Genomic DNA, 16,923 nt, shown 5'->3' on the forward strand with positions numbered 1-16,923 from the left:
CTCTGCTTCCGGACTGTGGACACAGTCATGACCTCAGACCCCTGCTGCCATGTCTGTCCTCTTCCTTCTATGACAGACTATACCCTCCAAGTGTGAGCCAAAATAAATGCCCCCTTTCTAGTGTTACTTCAGTTACAGAAACAAGTGACTTATAAAGATGAGCTGGTAGAACTTATGTCATCTTTTGCTCTCCCAATGAAAAGGAAACGACATCGGAACTGACACTCAAAATGACATCTGGACTCAGTCATGCAATGTGTACAAAGGCATAAATAATGCTAATTAGTGCTCATTAGAGGGCATCTTCCACTTAAGACTTTTAAATTAATCTTGCTCAAAAGAACCCCCTAAATCATTGGGCGTCGTGGTTATCACAAGGTTCGAGTACATCAGAGAACAGAGCATCCTCTGCTGGCAGTCATGTTAGCCCAGCTCATCCTCCTAAACAGAAGCCCATCTCACTCCCAAGAAGTTCTTTGGCAGCCCTGACTCTTGATGGAGACTGACAGGATTCCTTCCCTTGGCGCTCTATGAACCAACTCAAGCAAAATAAACAACCTTTTTATTTTTCCTCTGTAAAAGAAAAAAAATTCCCTGAAGGCAATTCAAGGAAATTATTTTTTGGTTTGTTGTTTATCTTATTCTATTTTTTTTTAAATATGTGTGTGTGTGTGTGTGTGTGTGTGTGTGTGTGTGCGTGTGCACGCGCGCACAGGTGTATACATGCAGTCACACTTGCGGCCATGGAGAACTGCAGTTACTAGTTCTCCGTTGTGTTGTGAGTTGCTTGATCTGATCCCTGGTATACAAACTCTTGTCCCCTAATAAAACAGCAATTGCTTTTAACTAGCAAGTCATCTCCAGTCTCTATTTTTGATGTCCAGTTTCAAAACAAAAGACAGGGCAATGGCTGCAGGACCCACATAGCCACCTCAACATGCAGAGAGGTGCACTCCTGATAACTCAGGCTTCCAGTCAAGCCAGAGCCCACCAACCGAGAGGTCCCCTGTCACCTACTCCATACCCTCAAAGAGAAGCTTAGCTCTCTAGATGTTGAGAGACAGAGGGCAGGGCACGAGATATAGCGAGTAAGCAGAGGCTGGAGAGGGTAAACAGAGTCCACGGAAAGAGGGCCAAGTGGCAAGATGGAAAAGCGTGGAAGAAGGAGTGGAAGAATGGAAGACAAACAAGTGTGTTCCTTCCCAGAAAGGAGCAAAGGGCCAGCGACACGGCTCAGAGGGTTGGCATTTGGTGCCAAGCATACAACTTGAATTTAATTCCTAGAGAGAAAGCCGACTGCTCCATGCTCTCCTGAAGCCTTCACACACCCCTCAAGAGACCCAGCAAGCTCTCGAAAATCTCTCCAGATCTCAACAATAAGGGATGGGGCTAACAGGCCCACCGGCTCCCTGATGTCTGGGCGATGAGCAGCTGGTGGAGTCAGGAAGGAAGGCAGCCTAATCTAGGAGGAGGCAGTGCTGGCTGAGCCCCCATCCTGGGTCCTGCCCATCTGTCTCATCCGAAGCACGGTTACCCACAGTTGATGCTGAACTTTGAACCTCCAGTCCAAGGCAAGAGCGGTGTTTGTTAGTTTTTCTTTATTCTTTCCCTTTTTTCCCAGCGCTGAAGACTGAACCCAAGGCCTTACACATGGTATGTGAGCTCTTTGTCACCTTACAGCCTTTAGGGTGAATATCTTTATCCAAAGGAAACAAGTCACAGAAACATCAAGCAGTCACGGGAATTGGGGGGACCTTAATCTAAGGCAAGGAACAAAATATATCTTCCTAGTCCCCAGCCCTTACCTCTGTTCCTTCCCCAGCCGCCTTCCCCACAGAAGGCAAGAAAAAAAAAGCCCCTACATTCAGGAGGCTGAGACAGGAAAATGGGGAATTTGGCAGCCTAGGCTACCTCTTGAGAGCCTGATATCAAGTCAAACTAAATTCAGCTGGCTGGTCACATTTTCAGTTTGCCAGGCTTCATGTGACTCGTGGTTTCCCACAGGGCAAGTCCACTGAGAAAAGGTCTGAGTAAGCGGCAAGATCAAAAGCCTACACGCTTCCTAGAAGGAAGAGAGGAGACAGCTGCTCCCCTGAGTTGGAGGACCAACCCTCTCTTCCTGCTATCTGAGGACGGGGCATGAGATGCTAGAGAACTCAACACCTTCCTGCCATAAAAAGGCTCAAAGGGCATCGGTCTGCCAGCTCTGTGCTCCACACATTTCCTTTTCCTTATTGACAGGAGGATGTCTCACTCCTCTTGTCCTGAGATAGACCTAAAAAACCTCAGCAGGGTGTGCGGGCGCCCGCCGGGGCCAGCATCAAGAAGCTGAGGAAGAAGGGGCACCAAGTTCTCTGAGATAGAAACCAGTGAGCAGAAGATAGAGTTCTCTCCCGACAGGTTCACAGCTCTTAAGGACTGTTGCAAGTCTGAGGCTTGATAATTTAGCTTTTGATCTAATAAAACTGCATTTTAAAAATCTACTTCTTCCCCCTTTTAAAAAACTGGGCTGGTAAGATGACACTTAACAACAAGCCTGACCACCGGTGTGTGAACCCCAGAATCTACATAGTAGAGAGAATTGATTCCCACAAATTATCCTCTGACCTTCTCTCTCTCTCTCTCTCTCTCTCTCTCTCTCTCTCTCTCTCTCAATGTAGCTAAAAGAAAAAGAATAGAAATGATTTTCTTTAATTTTGGTGGTTTGAGATGTTTTCACTATTAGGTATTTTATTATCAGGTGTCACATTTTAATTATTTTCATAGGTTTGACTTTCATTTGGAAACAAGGTCACACTATATATAGCCCAGGCTGGCCTTGAACTCTCAATCCTCCAGGCTCAGTCTCTCAAATGCTAGGATTACAGATGTGTACCTGGCCCCGACAGTCTGAGATATTTCAAGGTAAATTTGAACTTTTGGGATCATGAGTGTTAGAAACAGATTCTCTTTCTAGGTGGACAGACACACTGCAAATGTCAACTCAAGTGGCAAGCCCTGGCCAGGCTCTGCAGGGAAAGCTGCCAGGACCATGGGATGCCTGTGACCTTCCTATTATAGAAGAAAGAGGTCTACGGAGACGAGATTCGCCCAACACATTGCACACACATCGCAATGTGGTTTTTCACAACCACAGCCAAACTTCTGGTGTGTTTTTGGCATTGTCTTACTTGGTTCTCAAATATTTGTCATCTGGTAGCAGGGCCCAGAACGAGACAGAAGCAATACGGAGAAAAGGCTAGCACATTCTTCATGAGGGGGAACAACACCGATGAGGTACAATACAGAGCAGGAAGACAATCTGAAGACTGGGCACGCTCCTGTGTAGAGCAGCAGGCCCCAGCAAGCCTGCCAGGTGTTGAAGTCACCACAGCTCCCCTCTCAGCCCATGACCTAACTAGCACCCTACCACCCTTCTCTACAAACAGACGACTAGGGTACTCCTGGCTGGTACCCTTTAGCTCAGAATCATACAGCGAGATCATCCCAAAACAAGATCCAGTCTTTTATGCAAACACCCCACCATGGTGCCTCGACAGTGTTCCTCCTGACATCACACAACGACCATGAGACATCTTCAGGAGAACTAAAATGCCCACAATCCCAGATACCCAGCCTCCAAAGGAGGCAAGCTGACCCTCAGGGCAAGCAAAGGATCTGATGATATCTCCCTTGCTGGCTCAGCTCACAATCAACACTCCTTTTTCCAGGACTAACCTGGTTGGTGGGAGAAGGTCAATTAGGCTGTTGAGGTCCCACCTCTTTCAAAATGTGCACGTAAACTTATTTTATTGCCAAGTGCCCTCTGGGCACAAAATATGGCAGGAATAGTCAAGGCTCCCACCACGGGAAACCTTACAGCTGGAACAGTGTCCAGGATGTCCTAGTGACTGTCCTGTGGTGGGAGAAGATGCAGGGTGTCCCACAGGCATTGGTAGCTCAGTGGCTACAACAGCAAAGCTGTACCTGGGTTCCACTGCCCCGCATGATGTCCTCGGGAATGGCGTAGATCTGGTTCTCCATCTCCACCCTCTGGAGACCATTGTCTGTCACCCTTACTCGGAGCACACGGAAGTTGGTTCCTCCAAGGTCCAGAGCCAGGAACTCGCCATGTTCTGTAGACAGACAAAGGAGGGCCACTGTCAATTTGGAAAAAGACAAGATCAAACTGACTCATGAGAAGCAGTTAAGACTTCAGAACCAGTCACTCGTGTCACTCGTGGGTGAGGGTGGGCAACTGGCTCACTTTTTCTCGATACACTTGGTCCTTCCTTCCTTCCTTCCATTCTCTTCTTTCTTTCTTTCTTTCTTTCTTTCTTTCTTTCTTTCTTTCTTTCTTTCTTTCTTTCCTTCCTTCCTTCCTTCCTTTCTTTCTGTCTGTCTGTCTGTCTGTCTGTCTGTCAGACAGTCTCCATGTAACCCAGGCTTGCCTCCAGAGTCCTAGGATTATCGGCATGTCTTATCACACCCAGCTTTATGTCTGGCTTCCTCGATGATAAGATATTTTTATTACTTTGTAATTCACATGAATCATGAGATAGTTTCATCATTCAGCTGTTCCTTTTGGCTTGTCAATGACTAAAACTAGAGTTATCTGGGAAGAAAAAACTCCACAGAGAAAACACCACCAATCAGATTAGCCTGTAGGCTTTTATCCTACCAGGAGGCTAGGCATGGGACGGGAAGCACCTACGGGAAGCACCCAGATGCGGGAAGCACCCAGATGCTCGTCCTACCACAGCTGGCTGTGGGAAGTCACAGAAAGAAAGTAAGTGCTGAAGAGCCCTGCTGCCCACAGGAAGGCCAGGATGGCAGGCTTCAGGAGCCAGAAGAGATAGCACTCACCCCATTGTGGCCTCTCCCAGCCCCCTTCTACCCTCTTCACCTTCTCTTAAGAGGAGAGGGTTCAGGCTGAAGAGATGGCTCAGTGGTTAAGAGCACTGACTGCTCCTTCCAGAGGTCTTGAGTTCAATTCCCAGCAACCACATAATGGCTCACAACCATCTGTGATGTGATTTTGGCGCCCTCTTCTGGCATACAGGCATATATGCAGGCTGAACACTATACATAATAAATCTTTTTTAAAAAGTTAAAAAAAAAAAAAGAGGATAGGGTTCATTTCTAGGTAGAGGAGAAGGGACTCACTAGTGTGCTGGCCAACACTGAGCCTCTTGTCTGGTTGGGAGGATCAAAGGTATGTTCTGACTAAAGGATTTCATCCGTGCCCAGGTCTCTTGGACTCTCCTCCCCCCACCCTACTCCCAGCACCTTGCCCCACTCCCACCCTCAAAGGCCAGTTCTTATGAGCTCCCTGAACAGTGTCCATGGTCTCTTCAATGCAAAGCAGAAACTTTGGGGTATGCATCAACCAATTGAGGTTCCTCAAGACTCACCCGTACACATTTAGTGAGGTGCAGTGCTGGTCTAAATAACGTTCATCTGAAACCCATGTTAAGTATGTGAGAATCCTTGCCTAGAGCCTCTTCTACCTCAGGCACATAAAATTTGGTTTGACCTCTGTTCTCTTTAAACAGGAGCATCATACTTCCCAGGATTGTCATGAGAGAATTGAGTAATGTTCTTGAATCACCCAGAATTAGAGCAAGAACTTAAAAGACACCGTAAGCACCAGGCCCGTGGCAAACAGTCTCACACCTATTCAGGCCAGCCTCCCAAATAGCAAGGGAAACAATAGATACCTTTCCAGGAAAGGCCTCTGCAATCAGGCCAGGTGACTTAGCATTCCTCCTGCAGATACAAATTTTCCACTCCCTACTGGGCTTCTGAAGGAGTCACCACTACTCACTCCAAATGCCTGTTCACTAAAGGCTTGCTACAGCAACACCAGCCTCGACTCAGGGACACTGTCCACCCCCTCTCCATGGCCTCAGATGACTTTTCTAGACACTCGAGGTCCAAACCTCCACGGGCCATGGGGCCTCAGCCAGATTCTAGGAAATGCTATGTGGTGGTTGTCAGGGGGATGAAAGAGAAAATCAAGGGGAAGCTGCCTCATCAGCACTCTGAGGCCCGGGACACACACGATCCGCTGAATCAGTGACCATGAGGAACGGAGGTGGCCGGCACTGCCTCTGGCTGGTTATCATCCAAGACCAGCCCAGCTGGACTCGGCCCAGCATGGTCGGTCCATCAGGAATGTGGTTCGGCTGTACTTTCTGGTGGACCAAAGGGGACTGTAAATAATGAGTGCTAGCAGGAACTGGGGGTGCGCTCCCCATTCCTTCAGAATGCACCTAACTCCTCAGCGCATATTCCACACATCCTCACGGCTCCAAGGACTGACCCTGAGACGGTGACTCCAGAAATCCTAAGATGAGCCCACAGGGCAAGGGAGGGATCCTTCTAGGCCCAATCTCTATGGCATAAGACCACTCCCCACAGAGCAGGGGTTAGGTGACAGACTTTACACATGGTGACCAGGACTCACGGATTCTGGCTCAGCAGTGGCTGGGCACTTCACCTGGCTCCCTAGCCGTGCTGCCTCACCTGCAGAGCGCACAGCTCATCCTGCTGACCTGCCACGGCACTTGCGAGGTTTCGATGGAATACAGACTAAGTTACACATGCATCGTCATCAGTAAAGTGCCACCGTCCTTGTCATCCTTCATTGTCACCGTTCCTTGGCCCGAAAGGTCTTCTAACTCTTGTTGGCCACTCTGAATCTACATGCTATCACTAGTCATAGCTCAAGCCCTACCTCCACTGGGCTTCTTCCAAGACATTCCAGAATCCCAGAATAGCTTTCATGGGAGCATGTGACAGACCATGACTGCGAAGGGCAAAAGCATCTGTGGGTAGGGCAGGAGAAAGGTTCTGATGCAAGAAAATACACCAAGAGCAGGCGTCTTAGCCCAGCTCCCAGGTGCTCCTGCAATCCCACTGGTTAGGAGGCTGAGACTGGAGTCAATCTCACCACGTAGTAAGTTTCAGTCTAATAGGGGAGAAGGAAGTTTCTTAAGAAATCATACAAGATGGGTTGAAGAGAGACCCTACTTCTGGGTTAAAACAGAAAATGAGGTGGGTTCCCAGCACCCACCCCACCTTAGAACTCCAGTTCTAAGGGAGCAGACACCGTCTTCTAGGACCCATGAGCACTATATTTACATGGTGCACATGCATACAAGCAGGCATACATACAAAGAAATAAAAGTACATTTTAAGCTGGGCTTAGTGGCACGTGCCTTAAATCGGAAGAGGCAGGCAGATTCTCTGTGAGTTTCAGGACAGCCTGGTCTAAATGGTGAATTCAGAGACTGTCAGTTACAGAGAGACCCTACTTCAACATTTAAAATAATAATAATAATAATAATAATAATAATAATAACAATATAAATTTTAAAATAATACACAATAAAATACACTTTAAAAAAGATATATCAAACACTACAGGTAAAGAACCCAGTAGGTTCACAGAGACTGCTTCTCTAAGTAACTACAGTTGGAATGTGATGCAACTTACCACCTCGTGTTGAATCTGTTCTCTAATAGATCACTCAGTAAATAAGACGTCTGACTGGGTTTTATATGATCACGTCTCATGACTTTTTCTTACTGCTAACCGTGCGGTTATCACTGGATCCTAACTTTCGATCTTTAAAAAATAAAATATGAGAGCTGATGAGTTAGCTAACTGGGCAAAGGTGACTGACACCCCGTCTGACAACCCGAGTTTGATTCCTGGAACCCACATGATAGAAGGAAAGACACTCCTGCAAGTTTTCCCCGGATTTCCATATTTGCTCTGACACACACACACACACCAAACAAACAATAAATGTAATAAAAACTTTAACATATGATGGGAGTGGTGTCAAGCGCCTTCGATCACAGGAAGACTCAGATGCAGGGCTGGCTAGCCAAAGGAGTTTTCTGTTGAGCAATGAGGACTGGAAAGCTGTAAGCCCTGAGAGGGGAAATTCTTCTCTTACAAGGCCAAGAGTGAAAAACCCGGAGGCGACAGCACCCCCGAGCTGGGCTGGGTGTCTGGAAGTGATCCCTCTGAAGTTGAGTCATTTGGTTAGGGTCACAAAGGGGTGAGAGCGCTAGGGTTTGACGCCAAGGCTCCTGACTCTAAAGCCCGAGGAACCACAGTTTCCTCTCCGTGGCTCCCATTCCTGGAAACCACGGAGCAATGAGAAAGAAAAGCAAAGACAACCTCATGTGTGCCGGGATCCCCAGCCCACGGCTTGGAAACTACATCTACCATATTGAGTGGAGGGATGGAGGCACGAGAGCGTGAAGAGTGGAAGCCCTCCGCACAGTAGAGTCTGCTGATGAAGCTTGCTGATGCGGGCTGTGTGCATAGGCCCAGAATAAACTGGCACTCTCCTGTAACTATATATATCAAGCCCCTGTACCCACCTTACAGGCCTCTCTAAGAAAGACACTCTTCATTTAAAAACACCCACACACATAAAATAATACATACAAAATAAATCAGAAAATGCTTCTGTCCACAGCTCAGATACTGGGGACAGAGGGACAGGGTGGTGGCACCCTTCAACCAATCTCCCGACAGGGAAGGGCGAAGCTGCTCCCTCCAGCGGTGTATTTGCAGACTCACTTCTCATTCCACACGACCAGCAGCACACTTTCAGTTTGCCTCTTATCAGATACATAAGGTCAGTGAGATAAAGCATTCCAACTTCTCCTGGGAACTCACCTGTCACAGGGAAAGACTGGGCACTGAGTGGCAGTGAGCCATCTAAACATGGTAGTCAGTGTCACCTGAGGTAACACGACACGGGGAATTCATCACTCCTGGGTTGTTTAAAAGCTTCTATGAGGTGATCTGGTAACTGGCGACAGCAGCTGGGTTGGTTTGATTTTTGGCTGTGTGTGTGTGTGTGTGTGTGTGTGTGTGTGTGTGTGTGTGTGTGTGTGCCCCCGCCCGCACGCATACATGCACACATACTTCGTTCTGTCTGGTTTTTAAGGTTGAGGGACAGGGGCCTGTTGAATGTCCTTGCAGGTTCTATTTTCAACCATTAGGTACTTGCCACTAATTAAAATAGATCACCACCTGCTCCTCCCATCAGGAGCTCAGCGCAGTAGGCCGGGCCAGCCCTCTTACAAATATCTTGCAATAAAAAGGTGATTGGCCTTGTATTTCGAAGCTACCTTGCCCATTCTTCTGAGGAAAGTATGTTGAGAAATGGAAGTGTCCTCCTGGGTTGGGGTTCGGGCTGGAGCATGGCTCTAAGCCCCCAACAGTAGATAATTATACAAGTGATTTACAAATGATGGGTTCTGGGAACCCCTTCTAAATAAGGGGCATCCCACAGAGCTCCCATGGTTCTAAGCAAGGTCTGTGTGGGGCAAGGGCTAGGGGAAGGCCAAATAACAAACAGCTCACCTCCTGTGCCCTTGGCTCTAGCTTTACTTCTTCTCATTCTGCGCCCTAAGATTTCATTCAGTTACAGTTAACACTGAGGTGCACCCATCAAAAACTGAGGTGGGGGTCACCCCAAGAGATGCTTGTTTTACATTTACTTATACTGTGTGGATATGGTCTTCAGAGGACAGCTGTGGGAGTGTCTGTCTTTTCCTTCCATGGTGCTGCTCTCAGGAAGCGAACTCAGTTTGATGGGCTGGGCTGCCCGTACGGACTGAGCCACCTGCCTTGGTTTTAGATTTTTGAGATGAGGCCTCCTCACTCTCTAGGCCAAGTTGGCCTCAAACTCACGGCAATCCTCCTGCTTCAGCACCTCCCCCCAAGCACCTGAGTACAGAAATTACTCAAGAGTAATGGGTATGGTGTGAGCCTCACTACCTTAACAGTCAAAAAAGCTGGGGATCATCCAGGCCCCTAGCTTTGCCCTCTTACAATGCCTCTCAGCCTGTTTAGACTCTGCTCCGCTCGCTTTGTCAATGCTCTGGGGCAACCAACAAGCCTTTTGTTATATCACTAAGAGGAAGGCAACACCTTTGTGTTTTCTGCTTTGCATATACTATTTTATGTTAGTAAAAGACTTTACAGTCATTTGTATAAAATGTACGATTAAAACTTATTTTGAGGGACTGGAGAGATGGCTCGGTGGTTAAGAGCACTGACTGCTCTTCTGAAGGTCCTGAGTTCATATCCCAGCAACCACATGGTGGCTCACAACCATCTGTAATGAGCTCTGACGCCCTCTTCTGGTGTGTCTGAAGACAGCTACAGTGTACTTACAAAACAAAACACCCCAGGGGATTATTAGAAGGTGAATGGTTAAGGGCATGCACTGCTTTCTTCCAGGGGACCTGAGTTTGGTTCCCAGCATCCACACTGCACAGCTCACAGCTACCTTTCACTGCAGTTCCAGGAACAGCGCCCTCTAGTGGCCTTCCAGAGCACTGCTCTCATGTGCTCAAACTCACACTCTAAAGCATATACATAATTATTAAAAAATAAATAAATAGAAGGGACAGGAGTAGTAGAATGTGCTATAATCCTAGCACTTGAGAGGCAGAGGCAGCCTGATCTACATAGCACATTCCAGGCCAGCCAGGGCTACTCAGTCTTAAAAAATAAACACACAAAAATGAAATTTGGAAAGAACTAACTAAATCCATCATGAATAGGCGAAATCATGTCATCCCCTGCCATCGGTTGCTACAGCAGTGAGAATGGAAGACGACCCCTAAAAGCGCCACAGTTGTTCTGATTGCCACCCAGCCACACATTGACCCAAGAAGAAAGAGAATGGTACGAGTCATTTCTGCTCTACAAGAATACCTTTCAGGTACAGGCAACAGGAGTTAGCATGAATCTTCTGGATGGAGAGAGGGTCAGCATACATGGAAGTTCACAGCATAGTTAAGTGTCAGCGTGTCGGTCTAGCATAACTATATAACATGGTACCAATTTATAGCTGCCAAAATATGTCACGTCAAAGTCAGCTACAGCATAGAGCTGATGCAATGGGGGCTACAGGCACCTAGCGAGTGTCATTGTCAAAGTTGTCACTGGGAGGGAACTGTCTGGTTCCTAGGCAGATAAGATTGTGCGTGAGTAACCTGGAGGGGATGGATGTGTCTGGGGCCAAGGAGATGCTGCAGCCCAGCCAAACAGCAGCAGGGGCCTAGGTTCAAGGGCCAGACAAGAGCGTCACCCTCCTGCATTGGATTACTCAGTGTACAGGGATAATGGGACTTCCAGTGGTGACGCTGGGGAAATCTTAACCTTAACTAAACTAGCCAAGTGGATTGCATTGGGCTGACTCACAGGACTCCCAGACCTCCTGGCCACCGAATGCTGGAAGCAGCAAACGGCCACGTGCTTCCAGCTCACCCACTAATACACAAGTAGATTCCCACATTCAGTTTCTGAACTGTCGCTTTAACAAAATCTATGCCCCTAGAAAGGGGCCTGCCCATATCTGCCCTACAGAATTATTTATTGCCAGTAGCCTCTGGGGACTGCACGAGAGCTGTGTGAGACTCTTATCTTTAAAAAAAAAAAAATCAATACAACAACAATCAGGTGTTTGACCCAACATACGTAAATGCCACCCACTATAGAGGGTATCAGTACAATCTCTGCTTAGGTCGCCAGCACCACATCATAAACCCCCTTAATTAGCTCGCTTGTGTGCTGCAGTTCACTCAAGCCTCTACTGCGTAGATGTTGGTAAAATACACAGCAACCAAGATAAGGGGCAGCTTGCACACAACCAGCCTATCACAGAGCTGGGCTCCCTTTATCACACCTCATGCTTGCATTATATGGCCCAGGATCACGCTCTAAGTGTATCATCTGCGTAAGCGTTATCTCCCTAAGGACAATTCTCACTCTTCAAAGGCAGGCCATGGGAGCTTGGCACACCACGGCCTCACAGATGGCTGAACCTAGGAGAGGATTTTGTGGATCAAACCCAATCAGAGTTCCCAAAAGAAGAATGAAGGCATTGTGTTAGTCATGTGGGAGGTACAAGGAAAATAAAACATGCTGTTGGCGGTGTGCTTCGGGGCTGGGCATTGGTTCGGGCCAGCCCGAGTTGACTGTCTCACCGCCTGCTTGCTACGGGACTGTTCTCTGAAAATTGACTCTCCTTTTCTGTAGAGTATCTACCACTGAGACCCTGAGAGGGCTTTAGCACAGAACTGTCTGTTGTCTGGTACACACGGTCTAGTTTCTGTTTCAATGGCCGTACCTAGTGCAAGGATGCTTGGAGTTTCATTTGTATCCAGTGACTTGGGGGGGTTGTGTCTTTCTCACAACTCATCATGTTGTGAGATCTGTACTTCAGTATGCTTATGTATGTAAGGGGGCATGCAGGACACCTCAGGCAAAGGTACACTTCCAGTATGGCGGCACTGTAAACAGGTGTAGAGCTGAACTGTCATATACACCACTTGTCACCTGTCACACAACCTATACCACCCAGATCTGCATGCACATGCTCACACTCGCACACCTGGTAACTTTGGCATCTTCATGTTTGACTCCTGGCCTCAGCCTATCATCAGTTGTGTGAACTTGGGCATATTATTTGACCATCCCAGCTTCATATTTTAAAAAAGGAGGATAAAAATCTCTTTAGGGGCTGGTGAGATGAGTCTGAGGAAAATGTACTTGCTGCTAAACCTGACAAGCTGAGTTCCACCGCCCAGGACTCCCATGGTAAAAGGAGGAAGCTATTCCAGCAAGTTGGCTTCCAGACTCATTGAAGTGCACACATACACACACACAAGGAAAGAAACGGAAACATATACCTCATCAAAGTTCTGTTTAAGTAAATGAATTGGAGCTAGAGATGTGGCTCGGCACTAATGCGTTCTTACTGCTCTTATTTATAGAGGACCCAGGTTCGATTCTCAGTACCCACTGTGTGGGTCACAGTCTGTAACTCCAGTTCAAGTGGACCCAACGCCCTCTTCTGACCTCTCAGAGCTCCTAGATACACACGGCATACAGGCAGGCATGCAAGCAAAAAAATACTCACACATAAAAACATAAATAAATCTTTTAAGCTTACGAGGTAGGTAGGTGCTCAGGGCAAGCCCTGGCTCCCACAATGCACTTTTTCAACATTTGAGGTGCTTACTTAGTGAGATACAGGCTGCCCTTCAGAAGTTGATACATTTATCAGAATGTCACACTGAAACACAGATGTGGTATGGCTTCCAGTCAGAATGAGACAGAGCCAATCTAGAGGGCACTGCAGAGCTCACAGGGTCCCCTCTCCCCACTTCAGGGGACTCTTTGAAGGTCTGGGAACACACACATTCATGAACAAGGACACATGCTAAGTGCTGGGCCAAACAGGCCACAAGGCTTCAACAAATATTCTTTCTTTAGGAACTGTACAACGTCTTGTTAAACCAGATCCCAGAGACTCTCAAAAGTTGTTCCTCAAGGGCACGCAGGGATCCAAGGTCAGGTTCCAACACAGACCCGCCTTCCACAGCCCCTGGCCGGCTGCTCAGCCCATCCCTCAGGCTCTCAGTCTGCTTCTTGAATCTTCCACTGGCCTGAGCTCACTCTCTCCCTTTCTCCCCAGATAAAGACCTCACACTAGTGCCCCCCACTGCTATGGACCCCACAAATGCCAGTCTAGAACATGGTTGTCGCTGTGGCAAATGAATAGGCTCTACCAATAACAGGTTGCACCTCTACCTCCAGGGATGCTACCAAAGCCACTGTGCAGGTTCAACCTCCTGGCATTCGCTTTGAGAGTTCCCTGTCCATCAAAACCCCCACCCCACCCCACCCCACTAGGCCATGACTATGTCTCCCATGTACCCAACCTGTGCTGATGAACTCACATGGGTGTGGAGATTCTGTTCATGCCCTCAGACACTTCCATCACCTCCACCATATTAGCGAAAGGTCCACGTGAAAGGCTTTCTGGGATTTAGTCCTCATTTAAGGGAGACCAGGAAGGCACAAATTCAAAAGCCTCTCCCCAAGGCTATGTAAACACTAGCAAATGCTGTGTGTGTGTGGGGGGGGGGGGGTACTCTGCAGCTCTCTGCAGTTTGGGCACCAGGCAGGCTGGATGTTTGTCTTCCCCAAAAAGTCAAATAACACTCTTTCCAATGTCAATCTTTTGCTTGGTGGCATCATAAGAGAGACTATCCAAATAGGAGATTAGACAAACCTCAACCAACAGCATCTTGCTTTAGTCTTAGGGGCTGGAGAGATGGCTCGGCACGGAAGAGTAATAATGGCTCCTCTTCCAGAGGACCTGGATTCAATTCCCAGCGCCCACCCACAGGGCAGCTCATAACCATCTGTTCCAGGGAATCTGGTGCCTTCTGGCCTCTTTGGGCAGACACCTATGTGGTGTACAGATATACACGCAGGCAAAACACTCACACACATAAGAATAAAACGAATATTTTAAAGAACTGTTACTGGAATGGACACAATGGTTCTTCACATCCTTCCCAGTTTAGTTTAACTTATAGGACTTTTCAACGGAGCCCATGAAACAATCAAAACACTATGAACGGCACTGACCAATATGCCTACAGAACGTGCCCATCAACCATGGTCGACATGGTTAACCACCACTGTGTGTTATCTATGTGGGACTGGGAAACCCGAACTGAGGCAAAAAGCTCTGCTCAGCACAAGAGCAGAAAACAAATGGCTGTCAGCGGTACACAGAGAAGGCTGGCTGACAAAGAAGAGTTTTGACTCTGGCTGCAGTCAGAAGCAGCTGTGGTAGCTTCCAAGCAGTCAGACGGCCATCCCCTCCCATCCCATAGCCTTCCATTCATCTCCCAGTGTTTGCATCAGCTTTCGTTGACTAAGGGTTAAACCTTGCAAGAGGCCTTGACTGAGATTAGTTTTATGTCTCAGTGGACTTTCAGTTCAGAGATTCTTGGGACAGTTAACACACACACACACACACACACACACACACAATACCTGTCCCATCCGGAGTTGACCTCACAAAGGTGGGCAGCATCTTCACAGCTGCTGTAGGGTGTGTGGTAGCTCCTAGCCCCTTCTCCATCTCCTTCCGGAACCGCCTAGAAATCTCCAGAAGGGTCTCATCTGAGAGACGCATGTGGTAGAGATACTGGTCAACCTGAAAGGGGGCAGGGGACAAGAATAGGTTCTATGTTATTAAATATAACCCAGCCTTGCAAAAAACTCTAGTCAGGCTTGTAACCCTAGCACTCAGGTGGCTGAGGCAGGAGGATTGCAAGTTCTAAGGCAGCCTGGGCAACACCGTAAGACCCTGTCTTTTTTGTGTTCTCTTGAGCCAGCAGTTGAATGTCCCTGTGCTGGAGCACTTCCTACCACGTACAAGATTATCTGAACCCCAGCAGTTCAAGAAACAAGACAGCCCAACAAAACCTGCCAGGCCTGGCACATTCCTAAATTCTAGAACTTTGGAGGCAAAGGCAGGATCAATTCTAAGTCATCCTTCTGACAGGTAAGTCCAATGTAGGTTACATTGGGCTGATATACAAACAAACAGACAGACAGACAGACAGACAGACAGACAGACATTTAAGTTAACTACTAGAGAATAGAGAACTGGAGGAAGACAGTGGGGAATAGGAGATTTTCAAAGTTAAATTAAAACGCCCATAAGCATCCTGTAACAGAGGCTCATGGCCTCCCTCCTCTCTTGTTGCCTAAACTGGCCTTCACCTGGCATGGCTAGTCCTGTCAGTGAGGTCACCCTCACCCCAGGGCCAGCAGCCATCACCTCCTCCCCACATTTTACACAATCCCCCGGTCTATTTTTAACTCTTCTATCAGTTTCCCAACCCCCACCCCAGACTCTTGGATTCCTGAGTTTAAAATCTGTTAGTTGTTTCCCACTCTGGTAGTTTGAATAAGAATGGTCCTCTTAGGGTCAAATATTGGAAAGCTTAGTCACCAGGGAGTGGAAGATTAGGAAGTGCAGCCTTGTAGGAGCAGATGAGGTATTATAGGAGGAATTCTGTCACTGGAGGTGGCCTTTGAGGCTTCAAAAGTCCACACCAGGCCCAGTGCCTCTTCTCTCAGCCCCGCCCTCTCTCCCTCCCTCCCTCCCTCCCTCCCTCCTTCCCTCCCTCTCTCTCTCTCTCTCTCTCTCTCTCTCTCTCTCTCTCTCTCTCTCTCTCTCTCTCTTCTCCCTCCCTCCTACTCCAGTGCCATGCCTGTCTGATTCACATCATGATGATCATGGACTAAACCTCTGAAACTGTAAGCCAAGTCCCCAATTAAATGCTTTCTTTTATAAGAGTTGCCTTGGTCAAGGACTCTTCATAGCAACAGAACAGTGACTAAGACACCATTAAACATCCTAAGCCTCACATAAGCTAACCTCTGCCCCCTCCTAACCATAGGGCACGTCTCCGGTCTTTGTGACATTCTTTCTCTGGTGTAAGTCCAAGCTGTCCTCCCTAGCATTGAGAATCCTGAATCTATAGGTACATCCCATCCTGCCAGCCCTGAAGACCCATTTCCAGAACCTGCCCTGGCCCTCCTGAAGATAACAAGTTAGGCCTCCCGGCTATTCCAAGGACTCCAGCTTTTTCTTGCCCCATACCTAGTCCACAATTTGGAAATAATGTTACTGGCCTCCCAACTTAGTTACACTCTGATAAACCTACCCAACTGGCATTTAACCCTAACTTCCTGATCACCATAACTAGGAAAAACTAGTCACATTTTGTGACTTGGGGCTGCCTAGGAGCTGACTTCCCAGAAGGGAGAGAATATCAGAATCCCTCCAACACAGACACAAACAGTTGGCCTGGCAGGTCAAAGGGGCAGTTGATCCTTTCCTGGACTTGCCACAAATGTTCAATTAGAGCCCTTACTTTATTAATTCCTAGGAGACGGGAGATCCAGAAATCTCCCAGACACCTCCTCTCCACCATTTGCCAAGGAGGAAGATGAAATGCCAAAGAGGTAGAGGAAAGCCTGCACGGCCCTGTGATGAGTCCCTCTGCCGCTTCCAAATTCTA

General features: G+C 47.8%; 1 protein-coding gene across 2 annotated transcripts in view; it reads right to left on the minus strand.

Annotated features, from left to right (window-relative positions):
* Positions 1-16,923, minus strand: part of Hk2 (hexokinase 2) — a 49,430-nt gene that overhangs the window by 20,198 nt on the left and 12,309 nt on the right. Inside the window, exons 2-3 of one of the 2 annotated variants that reach the window (NM_013820.3) lie at positions 14,882-15,044; positions 3,967-4,115 (exon numbers count right to left, since the gene is read on the minus strand). In NM_013820.3, the coding sequence (NP_038848.1) occupies positions 3,967-4,115; positions 14,882-15,044 (312 nt within the window). Of the gene's footprint in view, positions 1-3,966; positions 4,116-8,683; positions 8,830-14,881; positions 15,045-16,923 lie in introns of those variants that run through there. The other variant, XM_017321401.2, reaches the window with a different exon arrangement.

Source organism: Mus musculus, chromosome 6 (assembly GCF_000001635.26).
Source record: "Mus musculus strain C57BL/6J chromosome 6, GRCm38.p6 C57BL/6J".
Taxonomy (NCBI): domain Eukaryota; kingdom Metazoa; phylum Chordata; class Mammalia; order Rodentia; family Muridae; genus Mus; species Mus musculus.